Genomic DNA, 24,244 nt, shown 5'->3' on the forward strand with positions numbered 1-24,244 from the left:
AAGTTAGAAACAGAAAAATAAGCCCAAAGTCGCTTATAATAGGCGGACATGGCAACACTGTTCCCTTTGTGTCGTGTGATTGGTCGTAATTCTTCTTCTTGTGTCATTTATGGCATGTGCTACTAACAGCTGATAGTGCATAGCGCCACCAACCGGGCAAGAATGGACGATAAACATCTGTTTCAGCCCAAAATAAAAGGAGAAAATAGAAAAGGAGATGAATTAAAAAGCATGTCCAGTGCTAATAAATCCGGACATACCCTGTCTTAAAGGTAGGCTATGTTAATTGAACAGCTTTAACATATGCCTCAAGTAGGCTACTGTTTAAATAAGCTTGCATTTTCGAGCGTAAAACCTCTCTTTCTGTAGTGTAACGCAACGTTAACAATATTCTTATATATGTTAGCTTCTACCCGACTACCCGCACGCATGGTCCCTGGTCGCGTTTGATAGATTATCGCGTTTGTGCAGCAGTAATTGTGTCACAGCGCCCTAAGGACGCAGGAGGAGTGGGTATGACTGAATGCAGAAGCTCATGATGATGTCAGTAGCTCTGGTCCATAGCGTTAGAAGGAGTTCTCCTTAACGCTATGTTACTTTCGCGCCGTTGCTCGCACACCCCCGGTAGCGCAGGCTGCGCAGCCTCTCGTCTGTAGTAAATAAAAAAATACACTTTCGCTACTCACCAAAAGAAAGATGGTTTTAAGATTTTTGAAAGCCTACTTTCCATAGTGGGAATACTCGGAGCCGCCCAACCCACGTCTAAAATACACATTTTGTCCAGAAAATAAAATATGTCTCCGTATGGAAAAAATGTTTAGTTACTCCACTGCGCCCCCTACAGATCTGGTCAATGGAATTTTTCAATTTTTCCTAAAGCTCATGGAGAAACAGAAGATAAGAACTACTTAATTTAATAAACTTTTTAATGGAAAGGGTAGAGGCGGATGACACTAAAGGTTTTTGCTGCCATCATCATTACTCATGCTTTCCCATTTTGGCGTGAGTAAAAACAGCAATTTCGCAATGTTTCTCTTACAGTTAACTATAAATTAAATAAAAACATTATCTAAGATAAAAAAATAAAATAAAAGATTAACAAATGTAATCACACAGCATTCTGCATGATCACAACCCATTACTCTCCACAGCACCACTGGTCCTTTAATGGGTGGAGCATGGATGCTGAAGAGTGTTGCCATAGTTTGTGAGAGAAATAAGCAACGGGTCTAGGAAAACAAGCCCAAAAAGAAGCAACAAAAACTCTTGCAATAAAATGTGGAATATTTGAAACTAATATTTTTGAAACATTCTAACAACACAAATGCTCCCTGTGGCACAAATCATTTGAAATGATGAAATGATTTTCACATGAACATATTTGAGAACCACTGGTTTAAACAATAATTACAACATTTGGAAAGTACACTTTAGAAACAAAGCCCAAAAAATACAAATGTTTATAAAGCAACTTAACAGAAAAAGAAGCCCAAAGTCGCTTATAATAAGCCGACACGGCAACACTGATGCCGAACACTGACTGACCGTGGTCTGCAGTGATATCACTGCAATATGAGGCGTTCATATGGTTGCATCAATAAGTCTCCATCCCCAAACAAACCGAGGTCAGTTTCTATTATTATTCTGCGATGTTGATCTTTATACCAGAAGCTCGTGTCTCTTATCTCTTAATGGGAATGAAGCTGCTATACTGTAATGTGTCTACTGTAACCATGCAGATAGGCGTCGCATGTCATCCTGACATCCTTTCATGTTATCGAAATGCTAACGTTAATATACGCCACGATATGGTGGACCGTAGCACTTGACTTGATAAAATGATCTTCAGGCCTAAGTTCTAGAGAAATATGTAGGGCTGGGTAGGTCTGCTTTTGCAGTCCTTTCAGAGATCTTACTCTGGCGGAAATCGCTATTAAAGTTGCATACATTTTGGCTGTTGAAGGATCACAGGTTCCGGTTGAGTTGTCCACCGCTGCTGCAGCTGTGCACACAACGTTACATAGTTTCATGTTGATTCATATTCTGTATGCATTATATTCATTGAATGCTATTAGTGATCCTTTTTTATTTTTTTTCATTTATCATCAATCATTACTCAGATACAGATTGTATACTAGTATGCACTGATTGACAATTTGATTAAATGGAAAAACTTAGGTCCATTACTCTGTTAAGGAATGTTAAGTGAATAGATCATGTTAAAGAGCTGGGCAGCCATTGGCTGAGATTTTCTCCCTTAACAAATCCATGTTCTCAATTCCCCTCGCTTTTACGCTGTCTCTCAGTTGCATCAGGTGCTTTAGCTGAGGCATGTTGGGCATGGAGATCAAGAGGAGGTGGAAGGATGATACTAGCTGAGCCCCTACGCACTGCTGCTCACCTCGGACTATAGGACCAAGACAATGGCTCAATCTGTGAGGAGGCCCGAGGTGCTTGGAGCCTTGGAACATAAACTCCAGAGGGACAAGAACAGAACCAGCTACTTTGGCAATGTCAAGACCAGGTCAGGCTCAATGTTAGGCGGATTATTGTCATAACAAAACACAGCTTGTTACAGGATTGGCTGGCTTTGACTCTACATATTTGGGTAATTCTCTCTCGCTCGTAACGTTGAAATGGTGAAAGTAGGAGTATTGTGTTAGCAAATAAAATCTATCCTTTTCGGCAGCCCCACCTCCTTCCAGCGATGACCCAGACACTCCAACAAATGCATTACGTAGGCGATAACTACATGATTGCTTTGCCAGTCACGACTCTAGCAACTCCTACTCTCTTATAAATAACTCAGAGTGTGAACACAGCTCTGAGCTATCATAATTTTTTATAATATGCCCACAATAAGCCTACCAAATCTGCAAATACTTCTTAAATGAAAATTAAGGGATGATGTTAAGCCTATTTGTGTGTATATGTACACAAGAGCAATGGCATTACATAGTTGCTCTTGCTCTTTTGCTTAGGTTGGGTTCCAAGTTGCCTGCAGGTGTCAGACAGCAACCAGAGTTCACCAAAGGCCCATACAGGTCTACACAGCAGCAGGTTCAAGCTGTCAACGATGCCACAGACAACTGCGCCATTCACCACCACCCAAATGCAGATCGCACCCTCAACCGTGTCCCCCATATCAGAAACCCTAAACTGCGGCAATACTACCTGCAAGGTACTCAGGCAATGTGTTGAAGTTTCTAACTAGGTCAGGACCTGGATTATTTGCATCAGGAAGAGCAATAAAGTAGCTGGTGGGATGAACATCATAGTTGATTTATAGCTGACCAGTTTGCATTTGCTTATCTTGTATTAATTTTCATATGTGGCATATGCAGACAAAGGCAGGTATTGACTTATTGCTGCGCATGACTTCACATACACTGATAATGATGTACACTACAATTCACCAAAGACTAAAAGAAAACATTGTTTGACATGACATGAACAGGGGGAAACACACACACACACACACACACACACACACACACACACACACACACACACACACACACACACACACACACACACACACACACACACACACACACACACACACACACACACACACATATATTCCCACTATGATGACACTCAGAGCACATGACTGTCACAGCTTCATGCTTATCATGAATGACATGTGGTACCGCTGTTGACAGTCATGAGAAGACAACTGGCAGTGTATAGAGTGGGTTATGTTATTACTGGATAGTAAATGTCCTATGCTGTAGGTAAATGGATAGGTACTGTAGATGCACTGCAGGGGACACAAGCATTGATATAATATTAGCAAGTTGGAGAGAGAGTTTAGAGAGAGAAAAGGACACACTGTTCTTTGCCTTCTCAGGAATTTCATTGGAGCAGAATAATGTCCCAGTGAAGCCAGGGTACGAGAATGGACAGCAAAATGACAAACCGAGCAGAGAGGTTAGTAAAAAAAAAAATCTCCTGGTAAACAAAGGCCAAAACCTTGCTTGGTATCGTTTGATGCTGTGTTCATCTGGATGAGATCATCTGTTAAATGTCTAAACTGTAATCTATTGAGTCCAGAGAGGAGCAGGTGCAGCTACTTGAGATTATCGCTGCATCTCTTGTGTCATAGTATGTGCAATGAATACGTAACAATCTGCAGGCATGCGCAGCAAACAGCCTCATGACACTGATCAGATAATAGCTGATACACACAATATGTTGTATGTGCATAAGGTAATTTATGGAGAGTCTGATAAACAATGTCCAAGGTTCATGGAAGAGCTGGGTGTCTCAGGAGAGTCTGAGTGGCCACAGCAGTTCTATCACCATGGGTAAAGAGGGTCTATTTCAGAATCTTTACCACAAGTACACCAGGAGGAATGTGTATTCTAAGGTATTGTCAAGCATATTACTCTAAATTGATGCTGTTGTTTTCGGCATCGATAAAACGGAATCATGAAGAGCGTTGATTTGTGGCCTGTATGCTGTCAGTGATACTGAAATCTGCCTTGGTGCTCATATTGCGAAGTTCCTCTTTGGTCAGATTTGAGATATTAGGCTTTTTGATTGACATGCTTTTGTTTGTTTGCAAGATTTGTCAATATTTTAAATGTAAAAAATAATATAGCATCTATGTACTATGTGAGAATGAAATAATTTTTCACTGATCCTATATTTATTTTGTGTGTGTTCCTAAAACTACAGAGCAGTAGTTCATGCATGTCTGTTAAACAATGAGGTTAATAATGATCCCGCATCCTGCCTATCTATAGATGTAATTATTTTACATAAATATTTCTAATTCTGAGAAATTCTGGGCTTAGTCTACCAAGCGAAATTGTCTTAGAAGGGTCTTAAACTGTGTTTTAGGAAATCACACATAATGTAATTACACACACATTCACACCTACCCATACAATGTTCCCACAGCTACTCTATGTACTATATATGTATTATATATATGAACACAAAAGAAATCTGCTAATAAAGATTTGATGATTGATGATATGCTTCTTGGGAAGATTGGGGAATTTGGTTTTATATTCATGTGTGTTGTCTTCACAGAACAGGTTTGTTGGGACTTTGGGGAGTTTGGTTTTGTATTCATGTGTGTTTTCCTCCAAGGGGCTCCCTGCGGACACCGTGTTCAGCATCAGCTCTCACTTGAACCCAGATCCCAGTTCGTCTTCACATGTGTCCACCTTATCATCTACCCTCATCCCTAGGCAGGTATGGGTCAACTGTAATGATGCTTTTGTAACTACATACTTCACACTTTACAAGAGGAGCACATACTCTTAAAATGCATAAAATATGATATGTGTCTTGTCAAATTTGTTTGTTTATTAATTTAGCCATACATTTACAAGGCTGACTAGTGCTATTTTTCTATTTTATTTCTCTTGTTTGTTTTTTATGCTTCTAAAATGGAATTGAAATGCAAAAAAAAACCTTTGCCTCGACAAGTCTGCCCTCTGCCGTCACTTGAACTATTTATGAAGTAGACACATGGTTAAGAAGTTAGTCACCCAGCCTCCCCCGCCCCTATGCGTCAAGACTAGAAACAAACAGACGGGGCATGCAGGAAGGTCAGTGGAAAGAGGAACTACTACTAAGTCATGAGATTGTGCTATATTCTTCTCTTGTCATGGCTGCCTTTTTGAAGCAACTACGTGTCCCAAAAGAAAACAAGACCCTCACCAGCCAAGGCTCGTCTCTATCAGAACTCAATCCAGACCCTGATCCTGAACTGAGGCTACAACCACAGTTAGCAGTAGCTGATCCTGGCTGTTCCCACTCCCCCTCACCAGATGCGGAATATGACAAACTACTGGTAAGAAGCAAAGTATTTTCTAACATATTTACATAGATGCAGAAGCTCTCACTAAGGAGTGTTATGTAGTGCTAATGGTAATAAACAGTTAAATAATAGAAGGTCAGCTAAGTGGGAAGGGACACCCCACAACAAGCAAAGTGTTCACATGTAATACTGTATATTCCAGTTTTTGCTAAGGATTTGTTCAAATGAACTGAAAAGAATGTTAGAACTGACCTTGGTTTTCTTGCAAGCATGTTAACTTTATGCTTAGTCTGCATTGGTTTCCAATGAGTGACCAATTTCTTTTTAAATCACTCTTGGTTTAGGGCATTATACAGCTCAGACTTGCTTTTAGATTGTGAATCCTTGAGTCGTCTCACGTCGTCTGGGACCGGTCTATCAACTGTTCCCAGAGTTAAAACAAAACATGAGGGTCTGAGACTTGTGCCAACTCTTGAACTGCTTTTAAATCCAGGCTAAAAACTTGTATGTTCTCAATGCCATTTAAAAAACAAACTTCAAGCTTTCAGTTTAATCAACACTTGTTTCTTCATGCTGAATTTTAATTTGTGAATTAAAGTAATAATTAGAACGGAACTGTTGTGCAAGAACTTGACAGGTGGTTCAAGTCACTCTGATGTGTGTGTGACAGTGGTTTTGTGTCTGTTGAAGACAGACAAAGCTACATCAGAAGGATACATGATCAAATGCACTATGATACACTTGATGATGAAGAGTCTGTTGCTCAGTGTGAGAAATAAAACTATAATTGCACTTTGTGTTTTATTCCTTATTTTCTATATTAGTTTTAAAACGTGTTAAGCATTTAAATGCCTTTCTTTGCCTTATGTAAAGCACTTTGAATGGCCTTTTGTGTGATGTGCTACACAAATAAACTAGCCATGCATTTGCCTTGCCTTAGTTTGGAATGAGTCAGGCTGTTCTGCATCTCAAGGTCACTAGAAACTGTAAAGTTTAAGTTGTAGCAACTATTGTAATTCAATAGTTCAATATAAGCCCATGTAGCTGAACAAAACAAAGTGGCATTTATCAATACATTTAGGATCAATATAGGTCCGGAAAAAAACAACTCTTAAGTGGTTAATGGTTTTCATTGATTGAATTTTCAAGGTGCTTCTCTTTGCTTTTTAAAGTTTCACAGTCAGCATTACAATAGATGTACTGTATAGTGTTTCTGTAGGGAGAACACTTAAACATGCATCAGGCTTGTTAACCATTTAAGCCCTATATACATCATTGACCCGGAGGGGTCTATATACTTTGCCCCCTCCTTTTTTCCATCTACACCAAAATCTCGTAACTGAAGCAGATCTTCAAGCTGACAATGTTTTGGCACTTTTTAAGCTTTTTAAGATTTTAAGATCTGCTATTTTCGCTGTTTGTGTTTGAAATGTTTGCCTATTTCTTACTACATGTTCACCTATATAATGATATTGCCCAGAATAGGGACGCTAGGGTTCAAGACTAGAAAAGACTAGAAATCTGTATACTGTAAGAGCAATAGGAGTGGAATGATTGAATTAAAAAACATCATCCACTGGGTTTGGAACAGGCTGATATAAACATTTTAGGGATGGAAAATCATTGCAAAACATCTATTATGAGAACTATTATGATTCATGCATTATAAATATTTTGGTTTAAAAAAAAAAAATCAGAAATGCAATATAAAGAGCTAGGCCTGTATTACTTTGCAACTCTGTGCATTTCTAGGCTTACTGTTTTAGGATTACTAGCTGTTGAACTAAGACATGCACAATCAGAATTTTGCCAACAGCATTGCTATACCGGACAATATTGTGAATCAATCGAAAGATCACTTTTGGATCTATGTCAAACCAAGCACTTTTTACTTCATATGCTACAATAATAAACATTTATTTTGTTTCTGACAGGATGTGGAGGCAGTACCAATGCCTGATGGACAGACGTGCCTATTGGCTCTTCCACCAGAGTGCACCGAAGGGGAGGGGCCAACGGTCATGCCGTATCTCAAACTGTTCTGTCGCTATATCACTGACCGCAAGGTGAGTTTTTCCCTCTGTTTTAGCAAAATAAGCAACTAATTTCAAGTGGGGGGAATAGAATAGAAACATGGATTGTTGGTAGCAAATGTATTGTATGAGAAATGTCTTATAAAACCACTGACGGAAATGAAAGAATGAAAAAAATATTGTTCAATTGTAGTAGTTCATCCTCTCTCTCTCTTTCTCTCAGGGTGTGGTATCTGGTGTCTTGCTGGTGACGTCTAATAAGATCTTCTTTGATCCGTGTAAGACACATCCTCTGGTTATGGAGCATGGCTGTGAGGAGTACCTCCTGTCATGTTCAATCGACTGTCTGGCATCTGTCACCTTCTTTTCAGATATAACACATGTTCACTTCAACCCTTCCCAGCTCAGGTTAGCATGGAATTGCAGTTAGAAATACTCATGCATACACGTACACACGCACAGTACACGCACACACACACACACACACACACACACGCACACACACACACACACACACACACACACACACACACACACACACACACACACACACACACACACACACACACACACACACACACACACACACACACACACACACACACACACACAGAATTGTCTCTGTCAATATGGGACGTAGGCCCAGCATAAATATTGTGGTTTCGGTAGACCATGACAACCATTGACATTGTAAGTGAAGTGCATTTTTCTCTATTTCCAGGTGGAAAGGACCAAAAGGTGTCCAGAAGTCCAAAGCTGAGTGCCTCCAGGGCAGCTCTTCTAACCATGAAGCAGAGGCAGTCCCAGCCCTGGTGTCTGCAGCTATGTCAAAAGTGCAGTCCACCCCGGCTCTGAGTCTGAGCAGAGAGGTTTCTGAGGAGGGGACAGAGACCAGAGATATGGCAGAGACTGAGGGGCAGCTGGATGGCAGCCCACTGGAGGAAGAAGGAGCACAGTCTGCAGGAACACTGGGGGTGGCTGTTCTTAGCGGTGCCGCCTCCTTCTGCTGTGGAGGCCAAGATGTGGGCAGTAAAGTCAAAATGGAGCTGTTACACACCGACAAAACAGAGAAGGGTTCTTATGTGAAAGATCAGACTGCAGGTGGGAATAATTGTCGAATCTAAACTGAACAGTTTTGTCTGTATTTCCATTCTAAATAAATTGCCACCTATATGTGTGAGGCAGGGACTTATGCAATACAAAATCCTCCACAGAGCATGCTACATGGGTGCATGGTAGGCAAAGTTTTACTCCAACATAAGCGATGCATCTTCCTATAATTTGAGTAACCTCTGTCTGTCCGTCTGTCTTGGGTCGTGGTCTGTGTCGCGCCTGTGTTGCGCATGCGCGAGACGACTCGCGCTAAACGTTGCGTGTGTGTGTGTGTTTGCGACGGGACCCGGGGGGTTCCGCGACGGGGGGGTGTGTGGGGGGTTGCCCGTGGGGGGGGGGGGGGGTTGCCCGTGGGGAGGGGTGACCGCGGGGGGACCCGCGGGGGGACCGCGCTACAGGACGTGCAATAACCTTCACCGGGTATGGTCTAGTGTTATGTAATAGATGTAAGCAGTCTCCTGCAGACCTTGACCACCTGCTGTGGTCATGCCTGAAGCTAAATCAATACTGGGATAAGATATTTGAATTCTATCAGAAGGCTTTCAGTTTGACAACAGATAAAAAAAAAAATCTTTTTAAATGACAGCAGTACTGCTATGCACTTCACATTTTTGTTATAGGTGTCTCATTTGACTGAAGTGGAAACATGCCTCTCGAGCTTCTATACATGATCATGTAATGCAGAAAATTAGGTTCTCTGAAAGGGTCCTTAACACTATTTAAAAATACAAAGAGACCTTTTAGGTATTATTTGGTCACCTTACCTATCACATCTGAGGTTGACGGCAGCTAGTTGCTTTGACCCAGTTTCCGTTTGTAAATACAGCATTTCTGTTGCGGGACATGTTGTCACAAGACATTGACCTTTACTCCTTGTCTTTCAGTGCGCCAAAGACTACCTTCATGTTGTCCTGGGGATCTGATGTTTATCCGGCTGCGGGTCCACCAGGCTGTAGGGAAGAAAAAAACTATTGCAGGCCTTCGGTTGGGGACAGCCAAAACCCTACCCAGAAGGGACTCCTGGTTAGCCCTCTCACAAGAAAGGTACAGTGACAGCAAACCATTCTGTGTTGATTCAGACTGCCTAGCATTTGGTTGTTTAAGAGCTAATATATGTGCATTAATGGGAGAACGGGACCAGGATGAGTATCTGTATTATATTACTGATTTGGTTGTATAGCAGATTAGGTAAGGGTAGGTGTTTTATTATTTTGAATGTTTTAATCACTGTATATACTGTAACAGTCACTATAATGCTCGCACATACAAGATTTTGTATGTTGAGGTTTATCCTACACAAATTAACTTTTGACTGAATCCATCAGCGTAGTGTTGACTCCTCTACCCCTAGATCTGTTGCGTCTTAAAAACGTGAATTGTAGGAATTGGATAACTCAATACAATTTTTTTAAATTACTATTAACGTCATAGACAGACGTCACTGAACATGAATGTGCTAGTATTGCCATAGCCTCAGCCAGGCAGTGTCATCTTGTGTATTGCCCAACGTCTCATCATGTTGACATAACTATAGGACTTGTTTGTCATTTCAACAATTTCTCTGTGCCAAGGATTCGCATCAGGGAAAGCACTGGAGGCGGAGTTCCTTCACAAATTCCAGATCTTGTGACTGATACTAAATGTAACGGTATGCACTGTTTGTTCCCTTCACTCTTTAGCTCAGACGAGCTGTACGCCTACCTAGCCCACTGGCGGCCAGACGTATGTATCCTGGAGGGAGGGGGGGCAGGTGGTGATGGTGACGAAGAGGAGTTTGTAGTGATTGAAGACAGAGAGGAAGAGGCAGACAAGGAGGAAGAGGTTTTCCAGAGCCACTGGTGTTCAGGGGACGAGTGGGAGGTGAGCGCATTAATTCTGGTCCTGCTGTGATTTTGGACTGACTTACTGAGTGATACTAGTCTGAGAACACCAGAAGTATGTCAGCTTGTGTGTCATATTTGTTTAAAAAAAATAATAATTCTAATAGTACTGCTAATAAATAATAATAATAATAATAATAATGATAATAATACACCTTATTTGTATAGCATCTTCAATACTCTGCTTAAGCTCAGAGTGCTTAAGTAGGAAAGATAGATTAAAAGGATACAAACAAGAAAATAAGCAGAAAACAGTTCATTCTTAAGTAAAGCACATAATCAATCAATAATTTTTTTTAATCTAAAATGTCTTAACAAGTGTGAGAAATGGTGCTATAGAAAGACTAGGCTAAAACGTATGTTTCTAAGTGTCGGGTAAAGATTTCAATAGAGCCTGCCTATACTGTAATTTCTTGAGGTAAGGTGTTCCATATAATTTCAGAGCATACAGTAAATGAAGAAAGTGAATATCCAATTTTCTTTTGGGTAGGGTTATGCACATCTAGCAAGTCTGCTGTGTGATGTACTGTAAGGGCTCAAAACAGGGAGTCTGTGATTTAGGTCGGCCCTAACCTACCTGTTGAGAGCTTTATATAAGGACTTTAAATTTGAGTTTATTTTAGCAGCAGAGTCAGTAAGCCATAACCTTTCAATGGACATTTTAGGAAGATCCGTAAAAAGTACATTGCAGTAGTCCAACCTACTTAGTTAATACATAATTAGCTTTTCAGCCGAATGGCTTAGTTAGGAATGGTCATACTTTGGCGATAATTCTGAGATGAAAGAATGTTACTTTGGTCACTTTGTTTGTATTCGAATATAAACATCAAAACTCTAGTCTAAAATAACACTTGGGCTTGTTACATTGCGAAAGAGCTCATCTCTTTTTGTTTTGGGGCCAACTGATAAGATCCCTGTCTTATTCTCGTTTAATGTGTGAAAGTTATTGCTTGTCAAGCATGCGTCGGCAAGCAAGAAAAATATAAAGGAAAATAAAGCCTGGGGTTAAAAAGAACTAGCAGACAGAAATAATTACCCCCCCCATTACAAGCAGGAATTGTGTGGAGAGCGAATGGTTAAACAACACTTTATGGTTTTGTTGCTTTGTAGCTGAAGTTGCTGCCAGCCCAACTTGGATTTGTAGCTTTGTATCTGTTGTCACTTTTGTAGGAGGCTAGCAGCTATAAACGTCAGCTTTAGTTTTGTATCAGGGAATGTTTTAATCATATTTCCACATATATTACTAATAGCATTGTCTCTCACAATTACTGTAGGATGTCAGGTGTTTACTTTTCCCTGTGGTGCTGGAGTCATCATATGTTGGTCCAGTGTCTGCATGGGCCTCACTTTAATCAAGTCTTTGGAAAGTTATGGCAAAGTCCATGGCAGAGGATTTAGAATGTGGAGGACTACCATTCTGTTGTCCACAGAATGGTAGTTGTACAGCAAATTTCATCTGTCTGTGAAATAAAATATCTCAAATAAGCAGCCTTTGATCACCTTTAAAATATACTGTAGAATCCTGATGGTCCAGTTGTTATAGAGCAAAGCATAGAGGGTTTTTCCGCCAGCAGAGTGTGCAAAATAAATTCTGTCTTCTAGCTCTTATAAAAGTCTTGTTTCGTATTTTATATTTTCGTATCACGTTTCGACGATTGATTACGTTGACAAAACTGGCAGTGTCAGTAGTAATTGAGTAAATTATATATCTATCTATATATATCTATATATCTCTCTCTCTCTCTATATATATATATATATATATATATATATATATATATATTTAAAAATCTTCATCTGTTTCAGATGGTGTCAGTGGAGGAGAGCTTGGCCAAACCAACAGTGGTCATTGACAGAGACCCTGAGGGACTGAGTGAAATTGTTGCTCAGAGCCGCATTTTAGAAGCATCACTTATTAGAGAGGTGAGTCACAGCAATACTGTAGTACTGTAGTACTGGGGGTCTGGGGAACCAAATGGACTCTGAGAATGTACACATGGAACCAAATGGACCCATAAGGGTCTTTTTGGTTAAATGTGTACACCCTAAGAGTTAACACACACACACACACACACACACACACACACACACACACACACACACACACACACACACACACACACACACACACACACACACACACACACACACACACACACACACACACACACACACACACACACACACACACACACACTGCCAGAATGAATAAAATAACTTGTAAATTAGGATGTTGAACCACACCATTGCTTGCTATTTTATTCTCAAGCAGTGTCTGAGACAGGGCGGAAGTTGTCTCCTATAATATATATAGGTAGAGCCTTTGGACCACAAGGTCATGGGTTCAATCCCGGGTACCGCAAGTGGCGCCAACTCAGCAGCGTATGAGTAGCATGGCTTGGGTGTGGCAAGTTGTGCGCTAAGTACTGGGAGCTGATGGTATGTATCCGCCTCAGCATTCCATCTCCCAGGGGTCTAGCGCATTGTAACGGGGATAGTTCTCGGCTGATACCGACAATAAACCTCTCCGACCTACTTAAATCGCCTTGTTTGCTGTTGTTGCATCGTTTGTATTCTCTGCCTCACCCCCTGTCCTCTATCCATCCAGCTATGTGCAGAATTGCCCCCCAGGACAATAGGCCACACCTGGCATCTGTCATACAGCACGTCCTGCCACGGTTCCAGCCTCAAGACCCTCTACAGAAATCTCAGCAACACTGACTCCCCTGCACTAATTGTTATCAGGGATGCGCTTGATCAGGTAAAGAAAAAACCTATATATTTATTTATCAAATCGCAAAAATAGCTGATCTATGTGAGTTTGTAGATGATTGTCTCTGCCACTGCGACTGCTCTACCTCCTGAGAAACTGCTTTTCACTTAATAGTTCTAGTGGTCACAATGGATTCAAAGACCTAATGAATTTTTAAAATTAATTTAATTAAAACTGTTTACTGTTGCAGGTGTTTGGAAGTTTCCTCTCCCATCCCCTGAGAATTAGTGAGAAGTTCTATGGCACAGGGGAGACTTTCCTCTTCATGTTGCATCCCCGCTTCAAGGTCAAGACACCGTCTTCATTGCTTAGCTCTTCTGAGAGTGCACAGATTAGATAATCAACCAATACACATTGTATTTTCATCAATCTTCTATGTAACTGTTTTCAATTCACTTTAAATTCTAAAATCAGTTGGGACATGAATGGGACACGGGTATCACAATATACACATATTCAGTTTTAGAAAAACCCACTACTTCATTTGATGCAGTAAATTGCTCCTCTTACTAGTACAGGCATCCATATTTCTAACAAATTGTAAAAAAAAAAAAAAAAAGGTCCAGTGTTACATTACTAATAGATGGTTAACCTGAGCTTTCTTGCACATTTACAGGACTTATAAACTATATTGACTCTATCTCTGCTGTCCCTATTTACAGTGCTTCAGGTGGACTGGGGAGAACTCCTTTTTCATCAAGGGAGATATAGATTCCTTTGCCGTTGGTGGTGGCAGGTAATGCATTTTCTGATCGATGCTTATTCTCCATCCTCAATGTCGATGCTTATTGAACAAAGCCTGATGCAACACCTTGTATTGCATGGTAAATTCAGTATTTGATTATGGATGGATACAAAATGGAAAATCAATATTAAACTAACCCAGTTAAAAATATTCTTTCTCAATCTTTATGTCTCCCTGTCCTGTGTCTTACTCCATTTCCCTTTCTCTGGCTGTTTCTCCTCAGCGGTCATTTTGGTCTGTGGCTAGATGAGACTCTATATTTGGGACGGAGTAGCCCCTGTTATACTTTCAATAACTGCTGCCTCTCTGAAACCGACGACTTCCGGGTCATGGAGATGGAGGTGTGGACATTCAGATGAGGAGACCACTTGAGCTTTGACCTTCTCTTCACCTCATGTCTTCTGATAGACTTTAGCAAGACAGCATTCATCAGTGAACATGCATTATGCACGTGCACCAACATACAAAGGATCATTCGATGGTCACAGCAACTTTAAAATATCAACTGCAATTGTTGGATTTGCCTCTTTGATCCAGTCATTATGGCTTTTAACCATATGAACTGAACTGAACTGAACTGAACTGAACTGAACTTGGTCTCCCTGAATGGGTTCTAGTCATGAAGAATTACATGGTAGACTCATTCCTGTGGGTATGCCAACCAAACTGAGGAGAGCTGAATTAATCTGAAACCAATTCTTAGAATGCTCATTTTTGAACGGAGAAGGGTATGGGGCTCAAGAAGAGTTTGTAATTTGCACAGGAATGCTACTTTTGGAAGCAATTCGAACCATTTCACTTATTCCTTAATGTACTAGGTATGTAAACTTACACCTATTTCTTTATTGGTATTGTATATCACCTACATCATTCAACTACAGCATATCTGCAAGGTACAAGATCAACATACATGCTTCATTCCTACAATGAATTTTCCACTCTGAAAGCCGATGTGCATGTACACGGTCCAGAAGTCCATACACACACCTCTTCTTCATAAGCCTTTTTGCACCAACTCTTCTCTTTGTGGCTTATAAACTAGGGTGTCACTTGCCGTACAAAAGAAGAACCTGGAATTAGCCTGAAAAACTTAAGGAATTCCCCATTGAAGGCAATATCCCACTTAAAGGTCATTTGGACTTTTTTGAGGGATTTGTTACCATAATATCCCTATACTGCACTTTTTAAAAAATGTTTTAAGCGTGTACTGAACACTTTATCCAATAGATTTTAAATGTTGGTAAAAAGCATGGGCTCTCACATCAATCCCATGCTTTTAAAACTACGTCGGGGAACAGATACACTATTAACACTACTACTAAGTCTATGGAGAGCTCATCTGTAGTCTGTAAAATAATTTAATGCAATCCAGTCATTCACCAATACTCAGCTGTGAGAGGCACTCACGGATCCTCTGACTTTCTCATATTGTATAATACTGTAGATTAAATAATAAAATTAGCACAATAAGACAAACAATGACCAATGAAATATCGTCACTTACTTGTGATATGTCCGGTATGTTGCCCTGAATAATGTATGAATAATGTTGCCATTTGTTGTGATAAATAGTTTTATTTCATGTTGTTCAGAAGTTACTTTCCACAAAAGCTGCACAAAAAAAAATCAAATCACTAATTCCAATGGACAAGACCAAGAATGGTCTTAAGGCATTTCAGAGATCACATTAAAACTGTTAAGTTCCCATCAAGTCCATCTTTACCGACTGAATTTCAAAAAGTGTCCTTCATCACTAATTTCTACAAGTTACTACTCTCTTTACTCCGTAATAAGAATTTGTTAAAAATGAGAAACGTATAGGAAGAAACAACTATCATCTTCAGTGATAATAAAGAATTAGTGGCCATCAGTGGCCTCTTTTGGCCTATAAAAAGTCAGAGAGGAAACTGGGACAAAGAGATGGGGTTCAAATCTATTGTGTTACATGAAAATATCCTTGTGTACAACTTACAAGTAACTTACACAACGTATAAGTATTTCTACTGAATATTATTTTGCTCAGCAGCTAGTCCACTGTATATGTACATTGTCTTTGGTGTGGGTCACATCATGTATGACATGTGGGATATTATCCCACATTGGAAAATCTACAAAAGTATAAAAAACAACTGTATTACACCTTTTATGTGCCAGCACTATCCAGTCTTGTTTTTCCTTCTGCTTTTGCTGTCCTGGAGCAGAGATGTTCCCTCAAGAGGCCTCAGCAATGACATCAGGCCTTGCCCAGCCCACAGAAAGCTTTCAGGCAAGGCCTTCACAAACTACTTCAGCTCAATGGCAGGCAACAACTGGACCCTCCCTGTCCCTTGGATTATATGACTAGCAGCAAAAGTCAGAAACACACGCTGGCTATAGTTCTGTCTCTTAATATTGCACACGCACTTCATTGTGAAATACAAAAATAAATGTGGAATGTTATGTTGCAAGCTTGCATGATATGGGAAAAACACAGGTTCAAGAATTACTTGGCAAACATAAGTTTAAATGGTTAATAATTAACTATAGCTGGGTGCAGGGCTACAGTACAAGCAGAGACACCATAGTTGAAATACAGTATGTCAAGCTTTGTTACTATTTAGTGTGCATGGACTTTGTACTTAGTTAAAAAATACTGCAGTGACAAGTGACAACAGTAAATCTTACAAAATATAATTTTAACTGATGTCTTGCTTGCACCGTTATACAAACCGAATACTGAGCAAATTAAAAGGCCTGAATAAATATTAGGAAATAGAAGAACAGGATTGGAAGATACAGCAAAAGCTGCCAAAACTATGGGAAATATATCCCTACACAAAACTGGAGTTTGTTCGTAATCTTTGATCAGTAACTAACTACTACCATTTCCTCCAATTTACTCCCAGTCATGTTGTTTCTTCTATAAACAAAAATACACACAGTCACAAACACACATTAATTTGCTAGGTACTCCTTGGCTTTCTCCAAGGCTTCCTTGAGGAAGGTGATGTATGTTGAAGTGGACGGGTCCTCAAACCCCGCTGAGAAACTAAATGTGCCTCCTTCCTCTTCTGGCTTCATGGCCGTCTGGTCGAGGAAATAATTTGCATTGATGTGGTGGACCTAAAAATCATTAGAATCACAGATAGAAATGATATCAAAGTTGGACTGCAACTGTCGATTATGGTATTAACGATTATTCTATCTACAACTTTTTTGATTAATCAAGGAGGATGTTTTTTATGGCTTAGTAGATATTTAGTAGATGTATTAAATATTTTGCTATTCTTCTGATATTTCTGGAAAATTACAATACTTACAATAGTGCCATTGGGCAGTGCCACCATCATTTCTACTGGGAAGTTGTACTTCTCCAGATGTAGACGGGCCTTTTCACTCAGGAGAGGATTTTTCCCATCAGCCTGAAAAATCAGAACAGTAATAGGAAATTGAGAATGTGAGTTTTTGTTTGTTTTAATTTAGAGTGTTGTTTTGAGTATAATGGAGTTCACCAAGTCCAACCATCTGACGTTTAACCACTTAAACCATATACCATATACTGTAATCGTGGGGGTCCCCCAGGGCTCCATACTTGGCCTGTTCCTTTTTTCCCTCTACACTAAATCTCCTCGGCAAAAATAGGCGATCTACAAGCTCACAACGCACACAAATGTGACGCGTTTTGAGCTTGTATATCTGCTATTTTCGCCCCGAAATAGGGACGCTATGGTGTGGTTAAAACCCTCTGGCATCTGGCATTTTATTTTAAAAAACAATTTTTGGTGATGGGTGGCATGGCCGACTTTAAGGGTTAAAATGTGTTTTTCTGTCATGTTTGCTCACCTGCATGTCCTCTAGCTCTTTGACCAGGGACCAGCTGCTAATGAAGCTCTGGTTGAGCAAGGCCAGAACGGGCAAACTTTCCAGGACTGTCTCCCGGAGAGTTCGCCCCGAACCTACAGGGAATAAGGAGGGAGGACAGAGATGAAAAGGTCAGGAACAAAAAGCTGAGAGGAGCATACAAAGTTACCTTTTAGGCATGGCAAACAACAAGCTGTTGTGTTGTCAGCATATCAGATTTTTGCTCCTTTTTAAATTTGAGTATGAGGCAAGACAGAATTACAATGACACCAACACATCCCCATGGTACACGCGCACACACACACACACACACACACACACACACACACACACACACACACACACACACACACACACACACACACACACACACACACACACACACAGTCTTATCAGAGTCTTTCAGCTTTGCTCCTTTATGCCTAATTTATACTAACGCTCAATTAGACCACAATGGAATTTTCGCAGATTAATGGGTCTCTCGTTACCTTCTCCAAAGCACTATCTGGTCCAATATTATTTGCTTACAACTTATTGAAAATTTAGTGGAAAGGCTTGGAAATGTAAAACAACTAACTGGATGTGCCTTGTGACTCAGCCAGCTAGTGCACAGACCATTATGCTCCTACTGAGCGTGAGGACCCGGGTTCGAATTAGACCCCCCATCTTGTCTCTGACCTTGGTTTCATTGTCTCTCTACACTGACCTATCTGAAATAAAGCATAACATGCCAAATATAAATCTTTAAAATGTCAATAAATAAAAACAAAAAACCTTGCACACTGGTGCGTCTTTTCGTTGCGTTTTTTTTTTTTTCATTGTTTTTTCAATTTTTTTCATTGTTGTAAAAAAAACGCAACGAAAAGACGCACCAGTGTGCAAGGACCTTAAGTGTACATACATTACACAACAGCATACAGTACTACAACAGTGAAACAGCGTGGTTGTAGAAGGTGCTGGAGACAGTAAACAATTCAAACCAGACCACAGATGTGGAACAGAAATGTACCTTCTTAAAGGGGTAGAAGGTGACCTCCAGATGTCTAACAGCCTCCTGGTGGCTGATCTCTGAGGTCCAGTGGATGTCCTCAAAGATAAATTGGATGGGCTCAGTCCCTTCGCCCCGGCTGTCGATGATGTTACCCTGCTCATCCTGGATGAATGCGGGAGTGGATGGACCAGTGGACTGTAGCTCCAACTACACACACAGATAGCACTGAATACAACGCATCACAACACAACACAATCTCTCCAAGATGTGCACCATAGCATTAACCACTTAAGCCCTATTTTATAATTCATTGTATGATAGTGTCGCACAAAAATAGCTGATCTAGCACCATGTTGCAATGAATGCAATGCTTTGTGAGCTTGGATGATGCCTATAATGACATGATACCCAAAATAAAGACATCAGGTTTAAAGTGGTTAAGCAAGGTGGATGTCATAATATAACACTGTTATACACAAGCACCAGCCATTCATAAGAAAGCATAAATGTGTGGCCAGCTTTTACCTGTGGCAGGTAACCAATGTCCACCTCCATGTTGCTACTTTCACTGGCCCCGTATAGCCACTCCATATCCACATTCAAAGACCTGGGAGACCAGAGGACATGGTACACTTTAAATAGTGGGGTGTCTGCTTCTATGTCAGTGGTTCTCAAAAGTTTTCATGTCAACGACCCCAAAATGTATATGTATTGGGCAACAGACCCCATTTGAACAGATTTTGTGCCAGGGACCACCATAAGAGAAGATTTGAAAGATGTCAAACTTATTACACATTTTTTAAGATTTTTCGAAATGTTTCCAAAATAGCCGATCGACAAGCTCACAACATGTCGCATCACAACGCGTTGTTAGCTTGTAGGGAAATTTCAAATAGCCAATGAATAAATTAGGATTAAAGTGTAAACTGTTCCTCATTTTGCTGGGGTCCCCCCTAGAACCCCCCTCAGACCCCTAGTGGTCCTGGGACCCCACTTTGAGAACCACTGCACATGAGTGTGCACCCGTGTAAGACAGCATACTGACAAGACTAACCTGTCATTGGGTACATAGAGGTGGAAGTGACGGACATGGGACGCATCTCTGGACAGGACGATGTTCCCAGTGAACTGGCCTGGGGTGAACCAGAAGGGAAAATCTGGAACATCATTCAGCTGGAATTCTGCATGAATCCTGTGGAATGTGAAAGCAGTGTTGTTACTAAATAGGCCTCCAATATCTAGTAACAAGACTATCCCATGAAGAAATTCATCTATAATATTGAGGTGATAAAATAAATGCACTGCTCATTCCACTGTCAAAACCCATTTATGCTACAATGGTATTACACTGTATAGTCAAGTCTGTGAAGAAATCACTACAGTCTTCTCCTGATTTAAGCTCAATTTATACTGAGTCCAGCGCACAACAGTGTTGCTTGCCGACAAGAATCGATCTTCAGGCTAACAAGCTGAAACCTTGAAGATCAGTAGACACAACTCTAAATGCATTGCTCTGGGTGGAAACAATTGGAGATTTAAAAAAAAAAAATGCACTGCAGAACCAATCCAAGTCTTTAAGGCGGTCCATATTGGGGTGGTGACAGGATTGGTTTCCAAAGCAGTGGGTGTTTGTTAGTGGCTGTTCTAGCAACTAACTTTCATTTAGAAGTCAGTAGGTGGAGATCTCAGATCTTTTGGCAATGCAAAAGTAGAAGATACATTTTTTGGGGGGCTAGCGACGACATCATTGTGACCGAGTATAGATAAGGCATTGCTCCTCACCTGAAGACAATGTCATAGTAAAAGTCATTGCTGGCACGAATGCAGGCCACTGTGCCCTGAGGAGCAAAGCGTGACTTGATGAAAGTCCGAGGGTGGAACATACTCAGCAAGGTGTGGATGAGAACCTGCACAGGTAGGGGGAGAAAAAGTGAACTTATATGTAGACATTTAGATATGTATAACCATGTTCTGGCCAAGTATCAAATAGAACTATGCTTTCCAAAATACCTCTTTGCCCTTCGGTGTGGGAGGGTGGTAACGGTTGTTAGGCAAGTACCCGGTGAAGATATTGAGCTCACTAGGAATCACCCACCAGGTGTCTCCCACATTGACCTTGTTCTTTGGGGGCAAGAAGGCCCTAAATTGGCTGGCAGGGAAAGTAGAGGAAGGCACTGCTGGGGTCTTCCATGACCGCAGTCCACTCAGAGAGCTATGAGCAACCTGGGAGAGACAGAAGCACTTACTATAACCAATAGTTTAGAATAAAGCATTTTATCATAATGATCTTATTGTATTAATCTATGATGAAATACATTTAGTAAGACAGGGTCTAATAACGGTGTGCCTAAAACTTCATATGGCCAGTCTGTGACATCAGACTGGACCGCTACGCCAGCAGTCCAGGCCGAGTGTGGTCTAATTTTACACTTTCAGAGTCCTGTACAATAGGATACATGATGGGAGCCCATATGCATAAGCCTGCCTGGTTAGTCAGGTTAGTTTCTCGTCTTACCCCAAGGAACCCATCTTTGCTTTTGGTCATGGTGTCTAGAAGAAGAGGTTCCATTTTGGCCTCCAGTGTCAGAGTCTCTCCATTAGGGTCATGGCTTTCTTCTTCTTCAAACTCCACTGGAGCTGCGAGCCCTGCAGACAGCCAGATAAAGGACCACAAATCAATATCAGAGTAGATGGCTAGTCGGAGTGTACTTTAGAAAGAGAAAGATGGAATTGATCTCACACACACACACACACACACACACACACACACACACACACACACACAGAGCGAGGGATAGAGAAGAGACAATGGGTAAAGGCAGGGGTCAGGGATGTGATGACTGTGGCAAACCTGTGAGTTTCTCAGCAATGGGTTTAAACTCCTCTGGGCTGAGAAACAGGTCATGATCTGTGTCCAAGGACGAGAACAAAAAGAGCCCCTCTGCACCCAGGGCCTTGAGGCCGTCTTCCTATTGGAGGCAGACACAGAAAAGGATTGTCCTTACTCATTACACATGCTCCACAGAATTTCAATGGCATGTGTCATGTTAAAACTAGCGCAAAATGGCCATATTGGTGGATAATCAACAACATTTTTTGTTCCTGACGAAAAACAATAAATAGAGGCAACAATGTGCTAAAGAGGGAGGGAGGACTTATTGAATAATTGTGACAGTTTCACTGACAAAGCTATGACACTGAGAGGATGCGACCAAATGAGGAATATGGTACCAATCCTGCTCAAAAAGGATATTTTCTCAGTTCACATGAGGTTTTCATCTGTTCCATACATGGTCCAAGATCAGCAACCTTCCTTCTGTAAATTTTGGCACAGAAGCCAGATAGCCTACTGCACTGATTCTCAACGTGGGTTCCAGGGGTTTCCCAGCTAAAATAGTGATTGATAGTTAGGAACCAAATGAACCCTTATTGGTCTGTAATGAGTGTACAAATAGAATTTGTAACATTTGATCTCCATTTGTACACTCTCAGAGTTCACCCATTTTAATTACTACAGTCCATTGTATTAAATGGTATTGTATTTTCATGTCCAATGTATTTGTATTTAAGTTCATATCATTACTAAATGCAGTTGAAATTAAATAAAAAAAATTACACTGAAAATGTATTGTTTATATCCCTTTATTCATACATTTGTGACTATTCTGGGCTATTTGAGTGATGGGGTTTTGAGGTTTTTAGTATACTACTGGTGAGAGAGTGCAGGTACGCCCCCTGGAGTGAGAGGGTAAATGCAGTGGCCCTCTCCATCAAAGTTGCCCGCAGACTGGCCGCAGTCGCAGCCCACCCCTCTAATATCAAACTGGGGGTCATTGATGAGAATCACTGGCCTACTACAGTACCAAGTAGATATGCCGTTTTGTTGTGAGACCACCCAGTGGTGTGTTCTAGCCTAGGCACAGTGACTGCGTGCCTGTTGTAGCTTGTACAATGGAGGGAAGGGGAGGTACAGTGTTGCCCTGTCGGCTTATTATAAGCGACTTTGGGCTTCTTTTTCTGTGAAGTCGCTTGTAAATATTCGTAGTTGCGGGTTACGTTTTTTTTTGGGCTCGTTTCTAAACACTTGATTATTTGGGCTTGTTTCCTAATGTTGTTTAAACCAGTGGTTCTCCAACATTTCCATGTGAAGGACCCCCATCTGAAATTGCGCCAGGGATCCCCGTACCAGATTTATTTAGTAGTTGCTTATTTTGGGCTTGTTTTCATGGACCTGGTTGCTTGTTTATTTCTCAGAACCTGGCAACACTGGGGACTTGGGGAGGTACAATTAGAACTTCAGGGTAACTTTTGAAGGCAAACAAACTCTGTGTTGGAATAGTGGATGTCTGGCTGACGCCTCCAGCAGCTGTGCCAGACATCCAGCCCCCTAATAAAACGTGAAGTAGAAATACCCCGCAGAGAGTTTGTTCAGCTACTGACAACAATACGTGGCAAAGTGCCGATGTATGTATGCTATGCAGTATTATCTATCGCGTATCAAAGCAGCAAATGAGGATATACATACATTTCTCTCTACAAATTGCCACTATACACATTAAGTTGCCTTAAGAATAAGAAGCCTAAAAACAGTTTGCCCTACACATGGCTCCAATCGGAACCTCTCTGTTCCAAATGGGACTACCCTACACACAATGTTTTAGTATAGCCTAGTAGTAATCACATAAGGATCTCGACCTTCACTGTAATACATAAGAGATGTGATCTCACATGGCGTTTCAGGAGGAGCGTGTCTTGGTAATACTTGATCCCAAAAGCAAGGACGGGGACACCCGCGACCATCAGCAGAGTCCAAATGAGTCCGGTGGTGATCCACGATCTTCTTGTGCTCCTGTCTGAAGGGATCCCAGCAGCACCGTGCTGGTTCTCTGGTGGAGTCACATTGTTTTGGTCCTGGGGGATCCTCCTATCCACGTCCGCGGCCATCCTAGTACCCAGCTATTTAGATGAAGACATGAAGTGGCCGAAAAACGTTCAATAGAATAGTTTCTTCCTCGCGTAATAACGTTAACGATGGCTAAGGTCTCATCATTTGGCACGTCGTCTGAACTGAACCAGGCGCCTTTCCTCGC

General features: G+C 41.0%; 2 protein-coding genes across 2 annotated transcripts; one reads left to right on the top strand and one right to left on the bottom strand.

Annotated features, from left to right (window-relative positions):
* Positions 1-1,590: 1,590 nt before the first annotated feature.
* LOC308075259 (nuclear receptor coactivator 7) lies at positions 1,591-14,682 on the top strand (the record flags this gene model as incomplete). The annotated part of the gene is made up of 16 exons (XM_080414988.1): positions 1,591-1,625; positions 2,307-2,524; positions 2,982-3,181; positions 3,854-3,933; positions 5,104-5,208; positions 5,645-5,812; positions 7,714-7,845; positions 8,036-8,220; positions 8,534-8,913; positions 9,810-9,969; positions 10,605-10,785; positions 12,612-12,728; positions 13,414-13,566; positions 13,769-13,864; positions 14,241-14,314; positions 14,547-14,682. The coding sequence occupies exons 2-16, from the start codon at positions 2,424-2,426 to the stop codon at positions 14,680-14,682; spliced, it is 2,268 nt and encodes a 755-aa protein (XP_080271114.1). The 5' UTR covers positions 1,591-1,625; positions 2,307-2,423.
* An 18-nt stretch (positions 14,683-14,700) lies between these two features.
* Positions 14,701-24,244, bottom strand: selenon (selenoprotein N). Its single transcript, XM_080414989.1, is given in 12 exon segments — positions 14,701-17,425; positions 17,623-17,724; positions 18,146-18,283; positions 18,285-18,309; positions 19,087-19,361; positions 19,680-19,761; positions 20,209-20,346; positions 20,937-21,061; positions 21,165-21,377; positions 21,670-21,800; positions 22,006-22,123; positions 23,883-24,244. Coding segments are annotated over 12 exon segments (1,731 nt in total). The 5' UTR covers positions 24,099-24,244; the 3' UTR covers positions 14,701-17,257.

This window comes from Gymnoscopelus braueri (assembly GCF_963280865.1).
Source record: "Gymnoscopelus braueri genome assembly, chromosome: 19".
Classification (NCBI taxonomy): domain Eukaryota; kingdom Metazoa; phylum Chordata; class Actinopteri; order Myctophiformes; family Myctophidae; genus Gymnoscopelus; species Gymnoscopelus braueri.